Below are 16,374 nucleotides of genomic sequence, written 5' to 3'. Positions count from 1 at the left end.
CTGTTTCTCATTTTTCTCATTTATAAAATGCAGTTGATAACAGTATGTACTTCATAGAGTTGTTATGAGGATTAAGTTAGTTAATATTTAGGAGGCTATTGGGTATATGGTATGCTCTCAAATGTTAGCTGTTATTATATCACTCTTTACCACCTGAAATTGCCCTGCTTATTTTTTTGCTTCTTTACTGACTTCTCCCATTACTGGAGTGTCAGCTCTTTGCAAGCAGGCACTGCCTTTGCCTGTCTTGTTCGTGTTCCATCTCTATTCCCATTGCATCAACATATACAGTAGATCTTCGGTAAGTAGTCATTTTTAAAGTGAATAAATGAAAGGCAGGAATGGTCATCCTGAACAAGCCAGAAAAGTCCTTGGTAACATGAAATTAAAGCTTGAGAAACTTGAATGGATAGGACAAGACTGTTTAATTGCTCAAAATGAGTTTAAGAGTTTTGATCCAGAAGAATTCTATTTCAGGACACTGAAAGAACTTGGGGATAATTTGTTATTAAGTATTATTTCATAGAATTTTGAAGAATGGAAAAATGTCAGAATTATGAAGGTAGGTAAAGGCAGTCCTAATTTTCAATAGTGAGGAATATGGTTCAAAAACCATAGACCGAGAGAAGGAGTGTTATGCTCCTCGTGGGCAGAGTTCTAAAATGGATTAGTAAAAAGATGGTTTGTGAATGCTTACAACAGCATTGTTTAGTGGGCAACTGGGGCACCCTTACAGAAAAGAGGCCTGGAAAAATAGTTTTGTTTTGTTTCCCAAGTTACCACTTTAGTTCGGTGGTAGAATCAAGATAAAAATAAAGATCTCCTGATTCTTTTCCAACAGAGCTTTCAAACTCCTCAAATTTTACATAAAACAGATTTTCTTTTGTATGTTGTTATTTTGAGGATAAGCTTTAAAAAAAAGCCACTTTTGAAGGCTCTCTGAAGGCTCAGTTGGGGAACATTGATCCTTAGAAGTTCAAGGGCAGGGTGCCTGGGTGGCTCAGTGGGTTGGGCCTCTGCCGTCAGCTCAGGTCATGATCTCAGGGTCCTGGGATCGAGTCCTGCATCGGGCTCTCTGCTTGGCAGGGAGCCTTCTTCCCCTTCCCTCTCTGCCTGCCTGTCTGCCTACTTGTGATCTCTCTCTCTCTCTCTCTGTCAAATAAATAAATAAAATCTTAAAAAAAAAAATGTTCAAGGGCATATTCTCAGAGGTCCATGAGATTTCATTCCCTTTTGTTCTGTTTTAGAAGAGGTTTTTGCACTACTAGGTCGAGAAAGTTGGTACTATATTTTGCCAGGTTATTTGATTAACACAACTCTACCTGTTGTCCATCTACAGAAAAGAGCGTATGTTCTTCCATTCGACCTGTGCTGTTCAACATGGTAGCCTCTACTGCAAGTGTTAAACAGTAAAAATGTGGTAACTCCAAATTGATGTGTCCCAAAGTGGAAAATGCATGCTGGATTCAAATACATACCATATTTTAGTACCAAAAAGTAATGTAAGCTATCTAATCATAATTTATTTTGAGTACCTATTGAAATGATATTTTGATATATTGGGTTACATAAAATTCATTATTAAAATTAATTTCATCTTGGGGGCATCTGGTGGCTCAGTTAGGCATCTGCCTTTGACTCAGGTCATGATCTCTGAGGCCTGAGACGGAGCCCTGTGTGGGGCTCCCTGCTTAGTGGGGAGTCTGCTTCTCCCTCTCCCTCTGCCCCCATCCTCCACCTCATGCTCTCTCTCTTCAATAAATTAAAAAAAAATCTTAAATTAATTTCATCTTGTTTTTCTTTTTAGAAATGTGGCTGCTAGGCCACTAGAAAATTTAAAATTATATGTGTGGCTCAAATTATTGGATGGTAGGCCCTTAGAACTTGTTGCCTTTCTCAGATGGAAGGGTTGATGGAATTGGTTCTTTTTGTGTTAGCAAGATGGCTGCATCTGTAAGGCTGGAAGTTAGTGGGAAGGGGCAACTCCTGATGCATCTGTCGCTTTTATCAGGAAAAGCAGTAGTCTTCCCAGAAATCCCCAGCCCATTTCCTTTTTTGTTTCGGTGGCTGGGAGTGTTGCATGGTCACTCCTTGATGCAGGAGAGCCTGCACAGTGAATGTTTGTTCTTCCAGCCTCTAGAATGGAGATAGTATATGAGAAAGAAGTTGGCAGTGACAGTTGTGTTAGCCCAAAGAACAGGGTGGCACCCTGCTTATGTTGAGTTTTATTAAACAACTCCTATGTAGAGATGGGATAACTGAGGACCAGAGACACTCTTGCCTTTGATTCTTATATAAATTATTTACACGGTAAGAGTAAGACCTCTCACTTTACCTCTTTCTACCTTTCTAACTTCATTAGCAAGAAGAGTGTATTCCTGAAAATGACAGGGCACGTTGGTATAATTGTCACTATTTTGCATCCTTTTAACATTGGTTTGGACATTTTCTTTTACTACAAAGTAATTTTTAGTAGTCTTATAAGGAACAGACATAATTTTTATGTTCATCTCCTCATTAACTTGTTGTGTTTCTCTATGAGTGTTCCCTGTGCTTCTCTTTTTTAACCAGTGGCCCATTATGGGCATCATAATGTATGAACAATGTATGTCTAAGAATAAAACAATTTTAACACCGTGATTACTGGCAGCATTCAGCTGAGTTTCTGATCGTCACCACCTGCTGTAGTACTCCTTAGATATGAATTTGCATGTCCTCAAACCATTCTGCTTTGAAGAAAAAACTGTTGATTGATTTTAAAATACAAATTGAACTAGATGCCAAGTACTGCCTTTAAAGACTCAAGGCCCTCACCCCATTGTACCCTGCCCCACTCCTCCCAACAGAGTCCCTTGAGAGTGACTTTGGGAAATGGTGGTGGTGGTGCGATGGTGCTTTTATTTGTAAGAGCATGAAAATGAGAGGTTGGAAAAATATAAGAAATTCAAGTTTTGCTGAAGAGAATTGACCTGTGGAATATTGCAATGTTTTAATGGAAAGAATTCAAAACAGATGGTCCCTGACTTGGTTTTTCAACTTTATGACGGTGTGAAGGCTGTACGCATTCAGTAGAAACTCTACTTGGGAGCATGAGTCTTCTCCCAGGCTGGGAGGACACAGCCCGACACCCTCTGGTGACGACGGGCAGCAGGGGGAGCCACGGCTCCCAGTCAGCCATGTGATCGCGCAACGCTCTCTGCTCAGACACCCATTCTGTTTCTCACTTCCCAAGTGAATACAGCTGTTCAACATTTTCTGACAAAATAGGCTTTGTGTGAGATGATCTTGCCCCACTGTGGGCAAACGTAAGTGTTCTGGGCACTTAAGGTAAACGAGGCTAAGCTATGATGTTCAATAGGGTTGGTGTATGGAATGTATTTTCCGTAGGATATTTTAAACTTAGGATGAGTTTTTCAGGAAGTAACTCCTTTGTAAGTCAAGGAAGATCTTTATTTTAAATACTAAGTGTCTGTTGTGGGTTGAAAAGCTAGGGACATTTATTTTGACCATTTAGTGTCCAGAGAATTTGAATAGGAAACTAGTGAGCTGTGGAATGCCCCCTCTGTCTATTCATCGTTGGGCTTTATATGTACCTCTCTCTCAAGCCTCAAAACCTCTCTCAATGAGGTAGGTATTTTCCCCATTTTGCAGAGAAGGAAGCTCAGAGAGATGAACTTTTCCAAGGCCTCAAAGCTACACATCACCGCACTGTTATGAAACCCAGAGGTGACTCCAAGACCTGTGGTTCTCCTACTGAGTTAATCTGAACGTTTGCAAAGTCTGCAGCTGTAATTGTTTTTGTAGTTAATGTTCTTGAACTGGCAACAAGTAAATAGTTTATTTAATGATACTCTCAATTTGCTTGGGCAAATTGAGATCATGTATTATTTATTTGGGTCAATAAATGTATTTTTTAATATTTAAGTATGCATTTGATTTTTTTCAGGTCTTGCTTTTTGTGGTAGGGAACCAGACTTTACTAGTACTCTCTTTGGAGGGGCACCTCTCTTATCAGGCACAGATCTTACCCAAATAATTAAATACATGCCGTGTCAGTTGAAGCACAAAGAACTACAAGCTACTGTTTTGTCCTTATTCTTTTCTGCTGTGAATCTCACCAGGTTAAAGTTGGGTTTTCACTGTAGGAAAGAACAAATGGCAACTTTGTGAATTGTGGCGTTTGAGGTTTGACTGATAAGCAAGACTACTCCAGCACTCAGTAGGAATAGAGCTGTTGTCGAAGACACAGGAAGGTCTGTTGTAAGTGAAAGGAGTGATCTTTGGCATTTGGCCATCTGAGTTTCACGATAACATGAAGAAGCAGGAACCTTGGAATTGTTCTTCTTTATATTCTGTTCCTGGATAATTACCAATTCTACTAAGATTTTGAAAGGTCCTTTTATTTTGTGATTGCATCTTTTGGCAAGAGCTCTTATTATCTTATTATGCAGTTTGTCTCCTTTATGATGCTCAGGTGGGAAAACTTTCAGCCTCAGCAACTGAAAAGATCACTGTGACTGAGTGTTTTGTGGTGCTTTTGCTTGTTTTGCTGTTGAGCAAGCAGAGTTCAAGACAGGTGAATTCTTTCCAGATGTGCTTTTGAATAACTGGACAGACCCTGGGGTCTCTTCAAGAATAACACAAGTGGCTGTGCTCTCTCCCTCTTCCTCTGTGCACAGCTTCCTGTGGTCACTCTGCTAAGGGTTCTGTAGTTGTGGGCTGATTCCACAGTTCATACTGAAAAATAGTTCATCCAAGCAGCCAATCCCTGAGCTTGGCTAGGTCTGCTTATTTGTTACCAAAACCTGTCACTGTCCAGGAGACACAGCAATTTTGCTTTCATTTGCTTTGTTACCATTTTAGGCATGAAATGGAACCATTTCCTGCCAAACATAATGTCCCTGTGTAGAAATAAATACTTCATGGGTTTTAAGGAGTCGAGAGTCAGGCCCATGAGTAACTGAAACTGTAATGACTCAACTTGACACTGATGGCCTTTTCCTGAGGTAGAGAGGAGGGGATGTGGGAAATGAGGCTCCACCCACAGTGCTCAGTGTCCAGCTCAGCCATAGGCAGCCAGGGTTGCTGAGCCAGAGGGTGAAGCCAGCAAGCTGAAGGCATGTGCCACCCTGATTAGACATGGAAGATGGGGCACACTCAGCTCCATGTTAATGACATTCATTCATTCTGTAGGATTTAATGGAGCTTCTACATGGGCCCAGGCCTTGGGCACATGCCAGGCCTATTCAAGGGAGAAATGGGGGCCCACCTCAGCGATCAGGGGTCAGTTCTTTGGGAAGTTTTTCCTAACAATACCCTGTATTCATGGAAGACTTTGTGTTGTTCTCTTGGGCTCTCCTTGAACACAGGGCTTACGCTGTTACAGTATGCTTCTCTGTGTCCTTGTTTATCTCACTCTCTAGACTCTGAACCCTTGAGGACAGGGATAGTTTGTATACTTAGTGCCTAATACATGTTATATGTTCAATAAATGTCTGTTAAATAATGAAATGGCAATATTCAGCTGCTTTCTTCCACAGGTCCTCCATCCCTTCCAAGGAAAAGAAATATACCAGAAATTCTACCAGTTACACACAACTGGTAATCAGAACTAATGAAACATAGTAGTATGGACATGAGCAGAGTTGAAAAATAAAGGTGATCATAAAATATGTGGCAATTGCACACAGCACATATGAAGAATTCTTCCAAACTGGGCTGAGCCATATAAAGGAACACTTGAATAAATGTAGAAACATGTCATGTTTTTTGGTGAGAATTGTTAATATAGAAAGTATATCAGTGTTGTTCTTATCTACATTAACCCAAAGTTTGAAGCAATTCCAGCAAAAATTGCAGTAGGATTATTCTTCTATGAATTTGATAGAATAATTTTAAAGTTCAGAAAACTATTGTTTGAGATTAGGGAAGAATGAAAAAAACAGGAGATTTTATCTCATCAGATTTTAAAATATTACAAAATACAGTAAATAAAAAATAAAATAGCATATAAACTCAGAAACAAGAGGCCAGTATAACCTGGATACCAAAACATGACAAAGACATTGTAAGAAAAAAATCAGACTTCATTAACATAGATGCAAAAATGCTTAACAAAATATTAACAAGTTGATTATAGTAAAACAGAAAAATGGTAATATATCATTACCAAATGGGGTTTATCCCAGAAATTCAAGGTTGGTTTAACATTTGAAAGTCAGTGTACTTTATCATAGTAACAGGATAGAAGAGCATTTAGAATGGCATAGCTACAACAGGAAGCCTAAAAGCAGGCTTGGGTATGTATGGAAACCTCGTACAGACCTGCAGTGTCTTATTTGAAATGTTTGGGGCCAGCCATGTTTCAGAATCCAGAGTTTATTTATTTTTTATTTATTTTTTTTTTTTTGTGGGGGAGGGCAATTTTATTTATTTATTTGAGAGAGAGAGGGAGGGTGCAAGCAGGGGAGGTGCAGTGGGAGAGGGAGAGAATCTCAAGCAGACCTGAGTTGAAACCAAGCTGAATCTCATGACCTGAGCTGAAACCAAGAGTCAGATGTTTAACTGACTCAGCCACCCAGGTGCCCCCAGAATTCAGAGTTTTTAACAACCTTTCATAGTCATGTACCTGTTTGTTTCCATAGCTAAACACATTAACAATGACACTAAACGGAATAAATAAAGACTAGAAATAGCCTCAACATTGGCTTCGGTCAGACTTTGCTACCAAATAAGTTTTGGCATCAATCTTTAAAAAACAGATAAAAAGTTGTTTGTTCCCAGAGCTTTGTGATATCAAAATCACAGGTAAGGAATTATCAGCTTTTTGATATTGAGGTGGCATTTCAAATCAGTGATGAAGGGTTTTTGAGGGTGCCTGGGTGGCTCAGTCCTTAACTGTCTGCCTTTTTGGCTCAGGTCATGATCCCACATCAGGAATCAAGCCCCACATCAGGCTCCCTGCTCTGCGGGAAGCTTGCTTCTCTCTCTCCCTCTCGCCTTGCTTGTGTTCCCTCTCTCACTGTGTCTCTCTCTGTCAAATAAATAAAACAAAATAAAATAAAAGACTTAAAAAAAAATAAAGGGTTTTTGAAAGGTGTTGGAATTACATACTAGTCATTTAAGAGAAAAAAAGATAAAATTAAATCCCAACTTTGTTACAAAATTAACTACTTATTATTTTACTGTTAAAAAATTGAAGTCTATAAAAGCAGTAGAATAAAATACATGCCTAGTTTTTATTTACAATCTTGTTTTTGTGGAGCTCTTTGGAAGCATGACACCAATGGCAGATACTAACAAATTAAAAAAAAAGAAGATTTAACTACATGAAAATTAACTTCTACATAACAAAGAATCCCTTAAATAAAGTTAAAACAATACCAACATGGAAAGAATGCTGGCAACATATATGGCAGCCAAAGAATTATTATTGTTCATAATTTATAATGAGCTTTTTTTTTTTTTTTTTTTAAGAATTCATTTACTTATTTGACAGTCAGATCACAAGTAGGCAGAGAGGCAGGCGGGGGGGGGGTGGTGGTGGGGGAAAGGTGGTGGGGGGGCGGGGGTGAGGGAGTGGTGGGAAGCAGGCTTCCTGCTGAGCAGAGAGCCCGATGCGGGGATCGATCCCGGGACCCTGAGATCATGACCTGAGCTGAAGGCAGAGGCTTTAATCCACTGAGCCACCCAGGCGCCCCAGTATAATGAGCTCTTAATATACAACAAATGAACAGATTAAGAAACAACAAATGAATTCTCTAGCACGAAAATGGACCAAGGATATGAAAAGGCAGTTAGCAAGAGAAGAAATACAAATGGCTACTAAGACTCTTCTACTACTCTGACAACAACCTTGACAACTACAACTAGCAGCCGCCATTTACCGAGTGTTTTTTGTGTGTCAGGCACTGGGCTAGGGCTTACATACAGTGCTTCAGGAAATATTGAGACAGCTGCAGTGATTTACATTTTGCAGTGGAGAGAGTCCAACTTAGGGAGTTCAGATGCCTTGTCCTAGGTCATGCAATTACCAGGGTTTCTGTAACCCAGGACTATTTGCCTCCAAAGCTCTCACTCTTCAGTAGACACTGACCTCTATCTAGCAATGTATTTATGAAAAGAAAATGCAAATGAAAGCAACCTGAAGTTACCATTTGTTTTGTCTATCAGATTGGAAGTGAGTTAAAAAAAAAAAAAAAAATCTTATTGCTAGGAAAGGTCCCGGTATAGAAAAGTGTACTCTCTTCTATAGTTGGTAGCTGTGTCCACTGACATGATATTTCTGGAAGGCAGTTTGGCAATATGTATCAAGAGCCACATCCTTTGACATAGTATTTCTACTTCTAGGAATTTGAAAGGATTAATTTGACATGTAGTCATATGTATAAGAATGTTCAATTCAGTATTTATAAAAGCACAAGTTTGAAAGAAACTTGTCCATCAGTGAAGGACTAAATCAGTTATGGGAGAATTGAAGAGGTAGAGCTGTATTTATTAATTTTTTAATAATGTCCCTGATTTACTATTGGATGGAAAAGTAAAACAAAGCCAGTTGCAAAACAGCCCATGTGGCGCAACCCTATATTTGAGAAACTCGGTGTTTACATACCCACACATGCCAAGAAAAAAGTCTGGGACACGGTGTTGACAGTGGTGTAATTATAAATGATTTATTTTCTTTATATTTTTCTGCAGTTTTTCTGATTTCTTTTTGCTGTACAAATATACCCTGGTTTTTAAAAAGTATTTAAAAATACTTGTTATAATTTTCCCATACTCATGGAACATTCCAACTTGAAGTTTAAGTACAAAATTTAGAGATTTCATCCAGGTCTGTATATTTACTTTGATTTTGTTAGGGAGTTTTTAGGTTTTCCCTGTACTTACATTTTACTCTTTGAGAGTTGGCATAAGTATAAGTTCACACATACACATGATTTCCCGTGTGTTTTTCTAAGAATTGCCGGAATTTTTTCACTGATTGGGTTTAAAGTAATGGTTTGCCAGCTATTTGATTTACAAATCCAGTTATTGTGAAATTGACATGAGTAAACTTCTCAATAGATGCAGGGGAGTCCTATTCATGCTTGACCAATCAGCAGTTCAGCAAGGTCGGGTTTTTCTATTGGGCACCTTTTTTTTTTTTTTTTTTTTTTAAGTTAAGTAATCTGTACTCCCAACATAGGGCTCAAACTCACGACCCTGAGATCAAGAGTTACATGCTCCACCAACTAAGCCAGCCAGGTGCTCTGGGCTCACACCTTCTTAATAACAAATGGAATTTTTATTTTATTTTTTTAAGATTTTATTTATTTATTTGACAGAGAGAGAGAGAGAGATGACAAGTAGGCAGAGAGGCAGGCAGAGGGAGAGGGGGAAGTAGGCTCCCTGCTGAGCAGAGAGCCTGATGCGGGGCTTGATCCCAGGACCCTGAGACCATGACCCAAGCCGAAGGCAGAGGCTTAACCCACTGAGCCACCCAGGCGCCCCAACGAATGGAATTTTTAAAAAATGGTCTTAAATATTGCTGAAGAAGTCCCCCTCAAGGAACCTCCTGGTTTAGAAAAGTATTCTTTCTGATAAGGAGGTAGTCATGTTGGGAATATCTCCTGAGGCTTGATACATAACGTAGAATTTATTATGAAACTCTGAAAGCTGGTATTTTATATGGCTTGTGGGCAATTTGCACAGTGATGTGAGCATCTTCCTAACCACTTAACATTGTTTAATGATGAGAATTGTAGGCTAAGTAACTAGGGTTCATTTTGGTGGTATCTCTGAAGATGTGGGTGCAGAGATATGAGTTCCATTTGAGCTGTTTTTTTAAGAAATATTTTTTTTAACTTATCAAATGAAAGAGGAAAACACTTGAAGTGGAAATACTGGGTGTAGATAGTTCCAAAGGCCATTCGGGGCAACCGAGCAAGGTGACAGTCACCACGAACGTGGTTAGTAATGGGCTTTTAGAGACAGTGTCTTAATGCAGTAGTTATTTTGAATAATCTTTGAAATGGTTTATTGACCCTGTTCTTCTATTTGACATTCTCTTTCGGAGGTGTACATGTCACACTGATCTCATGTGAATAGTGGAACTCTTATGTAGCAGTTAAGAGGGTGCATTTTGGAGTCAGGTAGACCTGAGTTAAATAAAATCCAGTCTCTACTATGTAGCAGTGTTGTTACTTTCAGAAAGTTAAAAAAGCCAGTCTCCCTGGCTTCAGTTTCTTCATCTCAAAAGTACCAACCTTACAGGGTTGTTGAGAGGATTAAATGAGAGGATTTTTGTAAAGAGTTCAATAGCATCTGGTACGTAGGAAATGCTCAGGTTGCTCTTATCACATATAGTTCAATCTCTTTTAGAATATTTTCATAAGAAGTGATATATTGGAAAGAACGTATACTGTATTATCTCAAAGACCTGGATCGGAACCCTGCCTGTGTCTCTTAATAACCCTGAAACCTTGGGCAAGTCACTTATGCTCGGAGGCTTAATTTTCTCCTGTGAAATGGGGTCAGTAATGCTTACCTTATCAGATGTGAGGATTAGAAGTAATAGGCTAAGTATCAAACTCTGTGTTTGGAGTAAGTAGGTATTCAATGAATGGTTACTATGTCATGGTTATAAAACTGAATATCAAAGAACATCTTTAGGCTTTTTATATTTTCCCTTTCATCTTTGTGTTTTACCTTGTAATTCTTTAAGAAATTGAGTGCACATAGCCAAGACTGTGCAATATAAGAAAAGTTTAAGAAGTTCTCTAAAAATTTATTATAATAGTACATTTGGTAAAAAGAATAAGAATCTGAAGTGATGGATGGTATTAGAGAGAAGGATGTGTATGCAGGGCCTGGCTTTGGTGTCCTTGTCAGGGGCCGGTCTCTCAGGAGGAGGAAGCAGGAAGGGCAGTGGTTTCACTGCTCGCAGCCACCCCCTCTTACTCCACTGCCCAAGTGGATGCCACAGGTTCCTGTTCCTGTGCTGGCTGGGGCACTGGCCGGTCCTCTAGGGTAGTTGCTGGATGTGCGCCAGCAGCGAGGGAGGGCCTGGCTGGCTGGCAGGCATTTGTGATTTGGTGCTATCGCATTCCCCTGTGCAGGCTGCTCTCCTGGGTGGGCTTCGTCCACGTGTGGGACCTCTGGCTTCGTGTTTGCACAGTATGGTGCTCGATGCGATCCCTTAGTCTGCCTGTCCTCCCTCCCTTTCTTCTGTCTTCCCATCTATCCTTTAGGTGCTAGTAATAGCGGTGAACAAAACAGATAAAATCCTTGCCTTCAGGAGCTTACATTTCAGAGATTTATAGCATCCTCAAATGGAGTGTCTCATTTGCTGGCTGGCTCGCTCAATTATTTATTTATTTATAATTATTGAGGTATAGTTGACATACAATGTTATTATTAGTTTCAGGTGTACAACGTAGTGACTTGGCAATTCTGTATATTACTCAGTGCTCACCACAGTATGTGTCATCACCATCTGTCATTATGTAATGTTGTTATAATATCATTGACAGTATTCCCTAGTACTTTTCATCTCAGTGACTTCTTCATTTCCTAACTGGAAGTTTGTACCTCTTAATCCTCTTCACCTATTTAGCCTATAACTCCCAGCCCCCCTCCCTCTGGCAGCCATTAGTTCTCTGTATTTATGATCTATTTCTGTTTTTCTGTTTGTTTTGTTTTCTTAGATTCCACGATATAAGTGAAATCATATGAAATTTGTCTTTCTCTGACGTATTTCACTTAGCATGATGCCCTCTAGGTCCATACATGTTGTTGCAAATGGCAAAATGTCATTCTTTTATTTATGACTGAATAATACTCTGTCCTAGATCTCTCTCTCTCTCACATCTCCTTTATTCATTCATCTATCAATGGAAACTTGAGTTGCTTCCATAATTTGACTATTTATTATAAATAATGCATTTGCTTTTTACAACAAGTATGTGAATTTGGATTTTTTTAGTACTTTGCTTTGATAGATGAGGAAACAGATATTTTGACATTAAATAACCTACGCAGGGTAATAGTGCTACGAAATAGAACCCATTATTTTTCATTCTTAGTTTTAGCCCCCTTTCTTCTGTGACAGTCTGCCTTCTATTCTAAATATGTTTTCTATCATCAAAATGCTTTTTTGCACCACGTGCCTTTTCTAATACATCAATTACAGGTAGCCAAGGGAATTGGAAAGAACATTAAATGAGTTCAGTGGACTTGCTTTAATCTTCGCTCCCATTGCTCTTAGGGTGAGATTTGAAATCCACAAGGTTGTCTGCCATGCCCTACGTCAGCTGGCTATGACGACTTCACAGCTTTAACCTGGGACCCTTTCGCTCTCACTGCCTGTCTTCCAGACACACTGGCTTGCCTTCCTCACCTCAGAAGCACTGCGTTCTTTCCACATTCAGGCCTTTGCTTATGCTGTTCCCTCTGCTTAGAATGCTCTTCTCTATTCCCTTTCCTCTCCCTCCACCCCCCGTCTTCATCCAGCTTCATTCAACTCATAGATCTTGGCTTTCAAACCACTTCTAAGGGGAGGCCCTCCCCATCCTCCAGTCCAGGTCAGGTCCTTTGCCGTATATATGTTTTCACAGCACTCTGGTTTTCCTTCACAGCACGCTGATCCCAAACCATGGGCTTATTTACTGACTTTCTCCCCTCTTGGAATGACTAGAAGATAAGCTCCATGGGGGCAGGAACCCTGGTTATCTAGTTCGCACTACTGTCTCTTCAGCTAGCACTGGGCCTTCTAGCAGATGCTCCAAAAAATGTGAGCAAACAGGGATACCTGGGTGGCTCAGTTGGTTAAGCAGCTGCCTTCGTTTCAGGTCATGATCCCAGCGTCCTGGGATTGAGTCCCACATCGGGCTCCTTGCTTGGCGGGGAGTCTGCTTCTCCTTCTGCCTCTGCCTGTGCTCGCTCTCTCTCTCTTCCTCTCTCTCTCTGACAAATAAATAAATAAAATCTTTTAAAAAAAAATGTGAGCAAACAGATGAGTGATTACTCTAGCAGCACAGAACTGAGAGCAGCATGAGCAAATTTAAATTTAAATGATGGTTTGTTCAGTTTTGCTTCCCTCCAGAATGTGATTCTAGCAATGAAGGCAGCGTATGAAATGGTGGAGGTTTCTCATGTTTTACTCATGTTTAAAATAAAGAATGGGAAAGCAGCTACTAAGATTTGGAAAGTTAGTAAAGTGGCAGTAAAAAGTGACAAAGGGGGAAAACAAAACCCAATACAGAGCCTGGGGGAAAAGAGAATAAACCAAGTTATTTGTTTTTGTGTCTGTTTCCCACTAAGCTGTGAGCAATTTGGAGTCAAGTATCAAAACGTTTTTGTGTTTATATCCTCAAAGAGAGTGAAGTGCCTGGCTCAGGTTAGCTGTGGAATAAATGTTGAATGAATGAATGAATGATACACACCTTTGTTCTTAATGCTGATATTAGAAATAGGAATAGCATGTTTATGGAAAGAATACTGGAGACCTCGTTTTAAAACTGCATTGAAAGTGAGAACAAGGGACGCCTGAGTGGCTAAGTCGGTTAAGCGTCTGCCTTCAGCTTAGTTCATGATCTCAGGATCCTGGGATCGAGTTCCACATTGGGTTCCCTGCTCTGCGAAGAGCCTATTTCTTCCTCTGCCTGCCTCTCTCCCTGTTTGGGCTCTCTTACTCTCTCTAACAAACAAATAAATAAATAAATAAAATCTTTTTTAAAAAAAGAAAGTGAGAGTAAGTATGCCTACCAAGTGGGCTTGTTGGGAGGATGGTAGGTAGATGATGCACATAGAGTGCTTAGCAAGTGCTGGGCACATGTAATAGGCCATCAGGAGATTTTGAGCTCCCCTGTTCTGCCTCTCTCCCTTCAGTCAAGTCCCAGAAAGGCTTTTGAGAAAGGTTTGTACGTTGTTAAAGTAGAGAAAAAAAATCTCAAGGCAGAATCATAGCAACAAAGCTATGACAAAGCTTGGCTACTTGTGTTTGTCAAAGCAAGCATGACGTCGGGATGCTTACACAGCAGTGCAGCACATTGTGTAGGAATTGGGGAACAATTATTCCTATTATTATTCCTATTATTCTTGTCTATGGTCAGCCTATTACCAGAAAAGAGAGACCAAGCTGATTTATAAAGTCCTTACGTTCAAAACTTTCTGTTTTGACCTCCATCATTTCTGTGTTTCCTGTCTCTTCTTACAAATACCGCCTCAACCCAGCTCTTCCTCGGATTATTTCTTCTACTGCTTCCTATAGTAGTTTTATTCTGTTCTCTGCAGTAAATTCTCTCTTTTATTTCCACCATTGCCAATTCAAATAGTTACGGTGGGCTGGATGGAGGGTGTGGTAAGTGTTGATGGATCCACTGATTTTCTTCAGTTCTGACTTCTCTTAGGCTCTGACTAGGTAAGTCAGTTGTTCTCCAGTAACCTAGCCCTCTATGTCTCCCATCTAATGAGACAGAGAAGTGTGAAGTGTGGCAAGGTTTTTGTTTTGTTTTGTTTTGCTCTGAGGCTAGAGTGAGAACAAATGATTTCTGACAATAACCTGACAGACTTAGCATCAAGCAACAGAATCTATATGAACCTTGTTCTAGACTCATTATGGTTGAAAGCTGGAAGCCATTGTACAGCCACATCAATTCAGTTCTCTCTTTTTTAAATGTTAATTTAAATTTATTTTTATTTTATTTTATCTGGTGCAAAATATGCATGGCACTAGAGATTTAAAAACAATCAGTTCCTTCAGGAATGTGAGTCCAGCAGGGGAGATGGACGCATGAACAAACATGGTCCTTAGTGTCTGAGAGGAGTAGTGTAGGTCATGTACGAGCAACCAAGGAGACAGTGATGGCTTAGGTCTGGGACAGGTGAGTGATGGTGCTATAGGCCAGCTGTTGAAGAATAATTAGAGTTTGCTATATGAACAAGATTGGAGAGGGTATTTAAGTAGAGGAGACAGTAGGTGGAGAGACAGGGAGCTATGGGATAGCATGATGTTTGTGCAGGGAATTCCAAGTAATTAGCTATCTCTAGGTTGTTGAGTATGAAGACTGTTGAAGTCTGGCAATGCAAGCTAGGTCGTGTAATTTCTTTTTTGGAGCCTTAAAAATTCAAAATAAAGCATCCACATCTGCTTAGGATGGTTCAAGCAGTATTTTTGCCAAAGGTAGAGACCTACATACAATATGTGTCAGATGAAAGTCAATGAGTCGATGACTATTATGTAAACATTGAAGTCGTATTAATTAATTTAAAGAAAGGACTTAAACGCTGCACTTTACTCTGCTGTTCTGGTTTTCAAGTCACCTAACTAAGGTGGTCTCTTGTCTGGAACTCTGCTCCTTCTTGGGGAAACAAATACAATCATAAAAAGCAGTACAACTTAGTGTCTACCTTTCTTCATTGGGAGGCTTGGTTCTTTGGAGCAGAGGTAGTTCCCATGGAATCAATCTAAGAGTCCGAAGAAAAATGGAGGGTGGCCTCTCCTTGTCCACTCTTGGCTGCCTCGGTGGAAAGAGGAACCTTCGATATGGTTTACCTTTCAGTCAGCCATGTTGCCTCTGTCACCGCCCTCTCAGGCGGAGGAACTGGGTCGTCATTCCACGGCCCTGAGCCCTGGAGCAGGACTGCTGTGCCTGCAGTGCAACAGCTTTTTATGGAACAGGGAATGTTGTTTAGGGAACTTAGGCAGCTGGAACCTGCTGCATTAGCAGTTTGGACTAAGGAAGAGTTTTGGAGTGAGAAAATAAAGCTCATTATATAATTTCATTGGGGTATTTAGAAGGCTGAGAGGGGAGGAGATGACAGTATCATAAAGGCAAGCAGGAGAGTTTCGTAAACAGCTCCCTCTCTATTCACTTTTACTGTAAGAGCTGGGTTTAAATAGGGTGATCCCGTGGCCCATTTTGAAAAGGGCAGTCATGTTCTTCTGGTGTTCTTAGCTGTTTTGTCAGTTGGAGCAAAACAACAGTGCGGCTCATTTTTTGCAGGGTTAGAGGAAAAAGGAAGGGCTGGCAGAAGGATGGGGTGGGAAGCTGGAAGAGAGAGGAGAGGCCAAAAGTGTCAGACTGTGGGGACAAGGACCTGAAGGAGGCCCATTGGCCTCAGGGATGGAGCCTGGAACTCTGCCTTTTTAAAGCCTGTTGACGATCTCATCCTAATTTAGCCTTTTGTGGAATCTTCCATGAGAAGCAGTTGCCAGCTTCAGCCTTTCTAGAGAATAGAGCCTGCTCAACTCTGTTATGAGGTCTATCCAGAAGAAGTGGCAGAGCTGGCCCCCTCCTTAGAACCAGGTTAGCACTACGTGAAGTGAAAATCCTCTCTCCACTAAGGAAACACACCCAGTTCTTCACACCTGCCCCCCAACCCCCGCCAAAA

At 40.4% G+C, this 16,374-nt stretch overlaps 1 protein-coding gene across 1 annotated transcript in view; it reads left to right on the top strand.

Annotated features, from left to right (window-relative positions):
• CRADD (CARD and death domain containing adaptor protein) overlaps nt 1-16,084 on the top strand; it is a gene marked incomplete at its 3' end in the record, with an annotated part of 47,003 nt that extends 30,919 nt beyond the window's left edge. Inside the window, exon 3 of the mRNA XM_080811695.1 lies at nt 15,987-16,084. Within this exon, the coding sequence (XP_080667821.1) occupies nt 15,987-16,084 (98 nt within the window). The remainder of the gene's footprint in view (nt 1-15,986) is intronic.
• Nucleotides 16,085-16,374: the final 290 nt, after the last annotated feature.

The sequence above is a fragment of the Martes martes genome (assembly GCF_963455335.1).
Source record: "Martes martes genome assembly, chromosome: 8".
NCBI classification, from domain to species: Eukaryota; Metazoa; Chordata; class Mammalia; order Carnivora; family Mustelidae; genus Martes; species Martes martes.
Note: the sequence above shows the minus strand (reverse complement) of the source record. Positions and strands in the feature narration are given on the sequence as shown.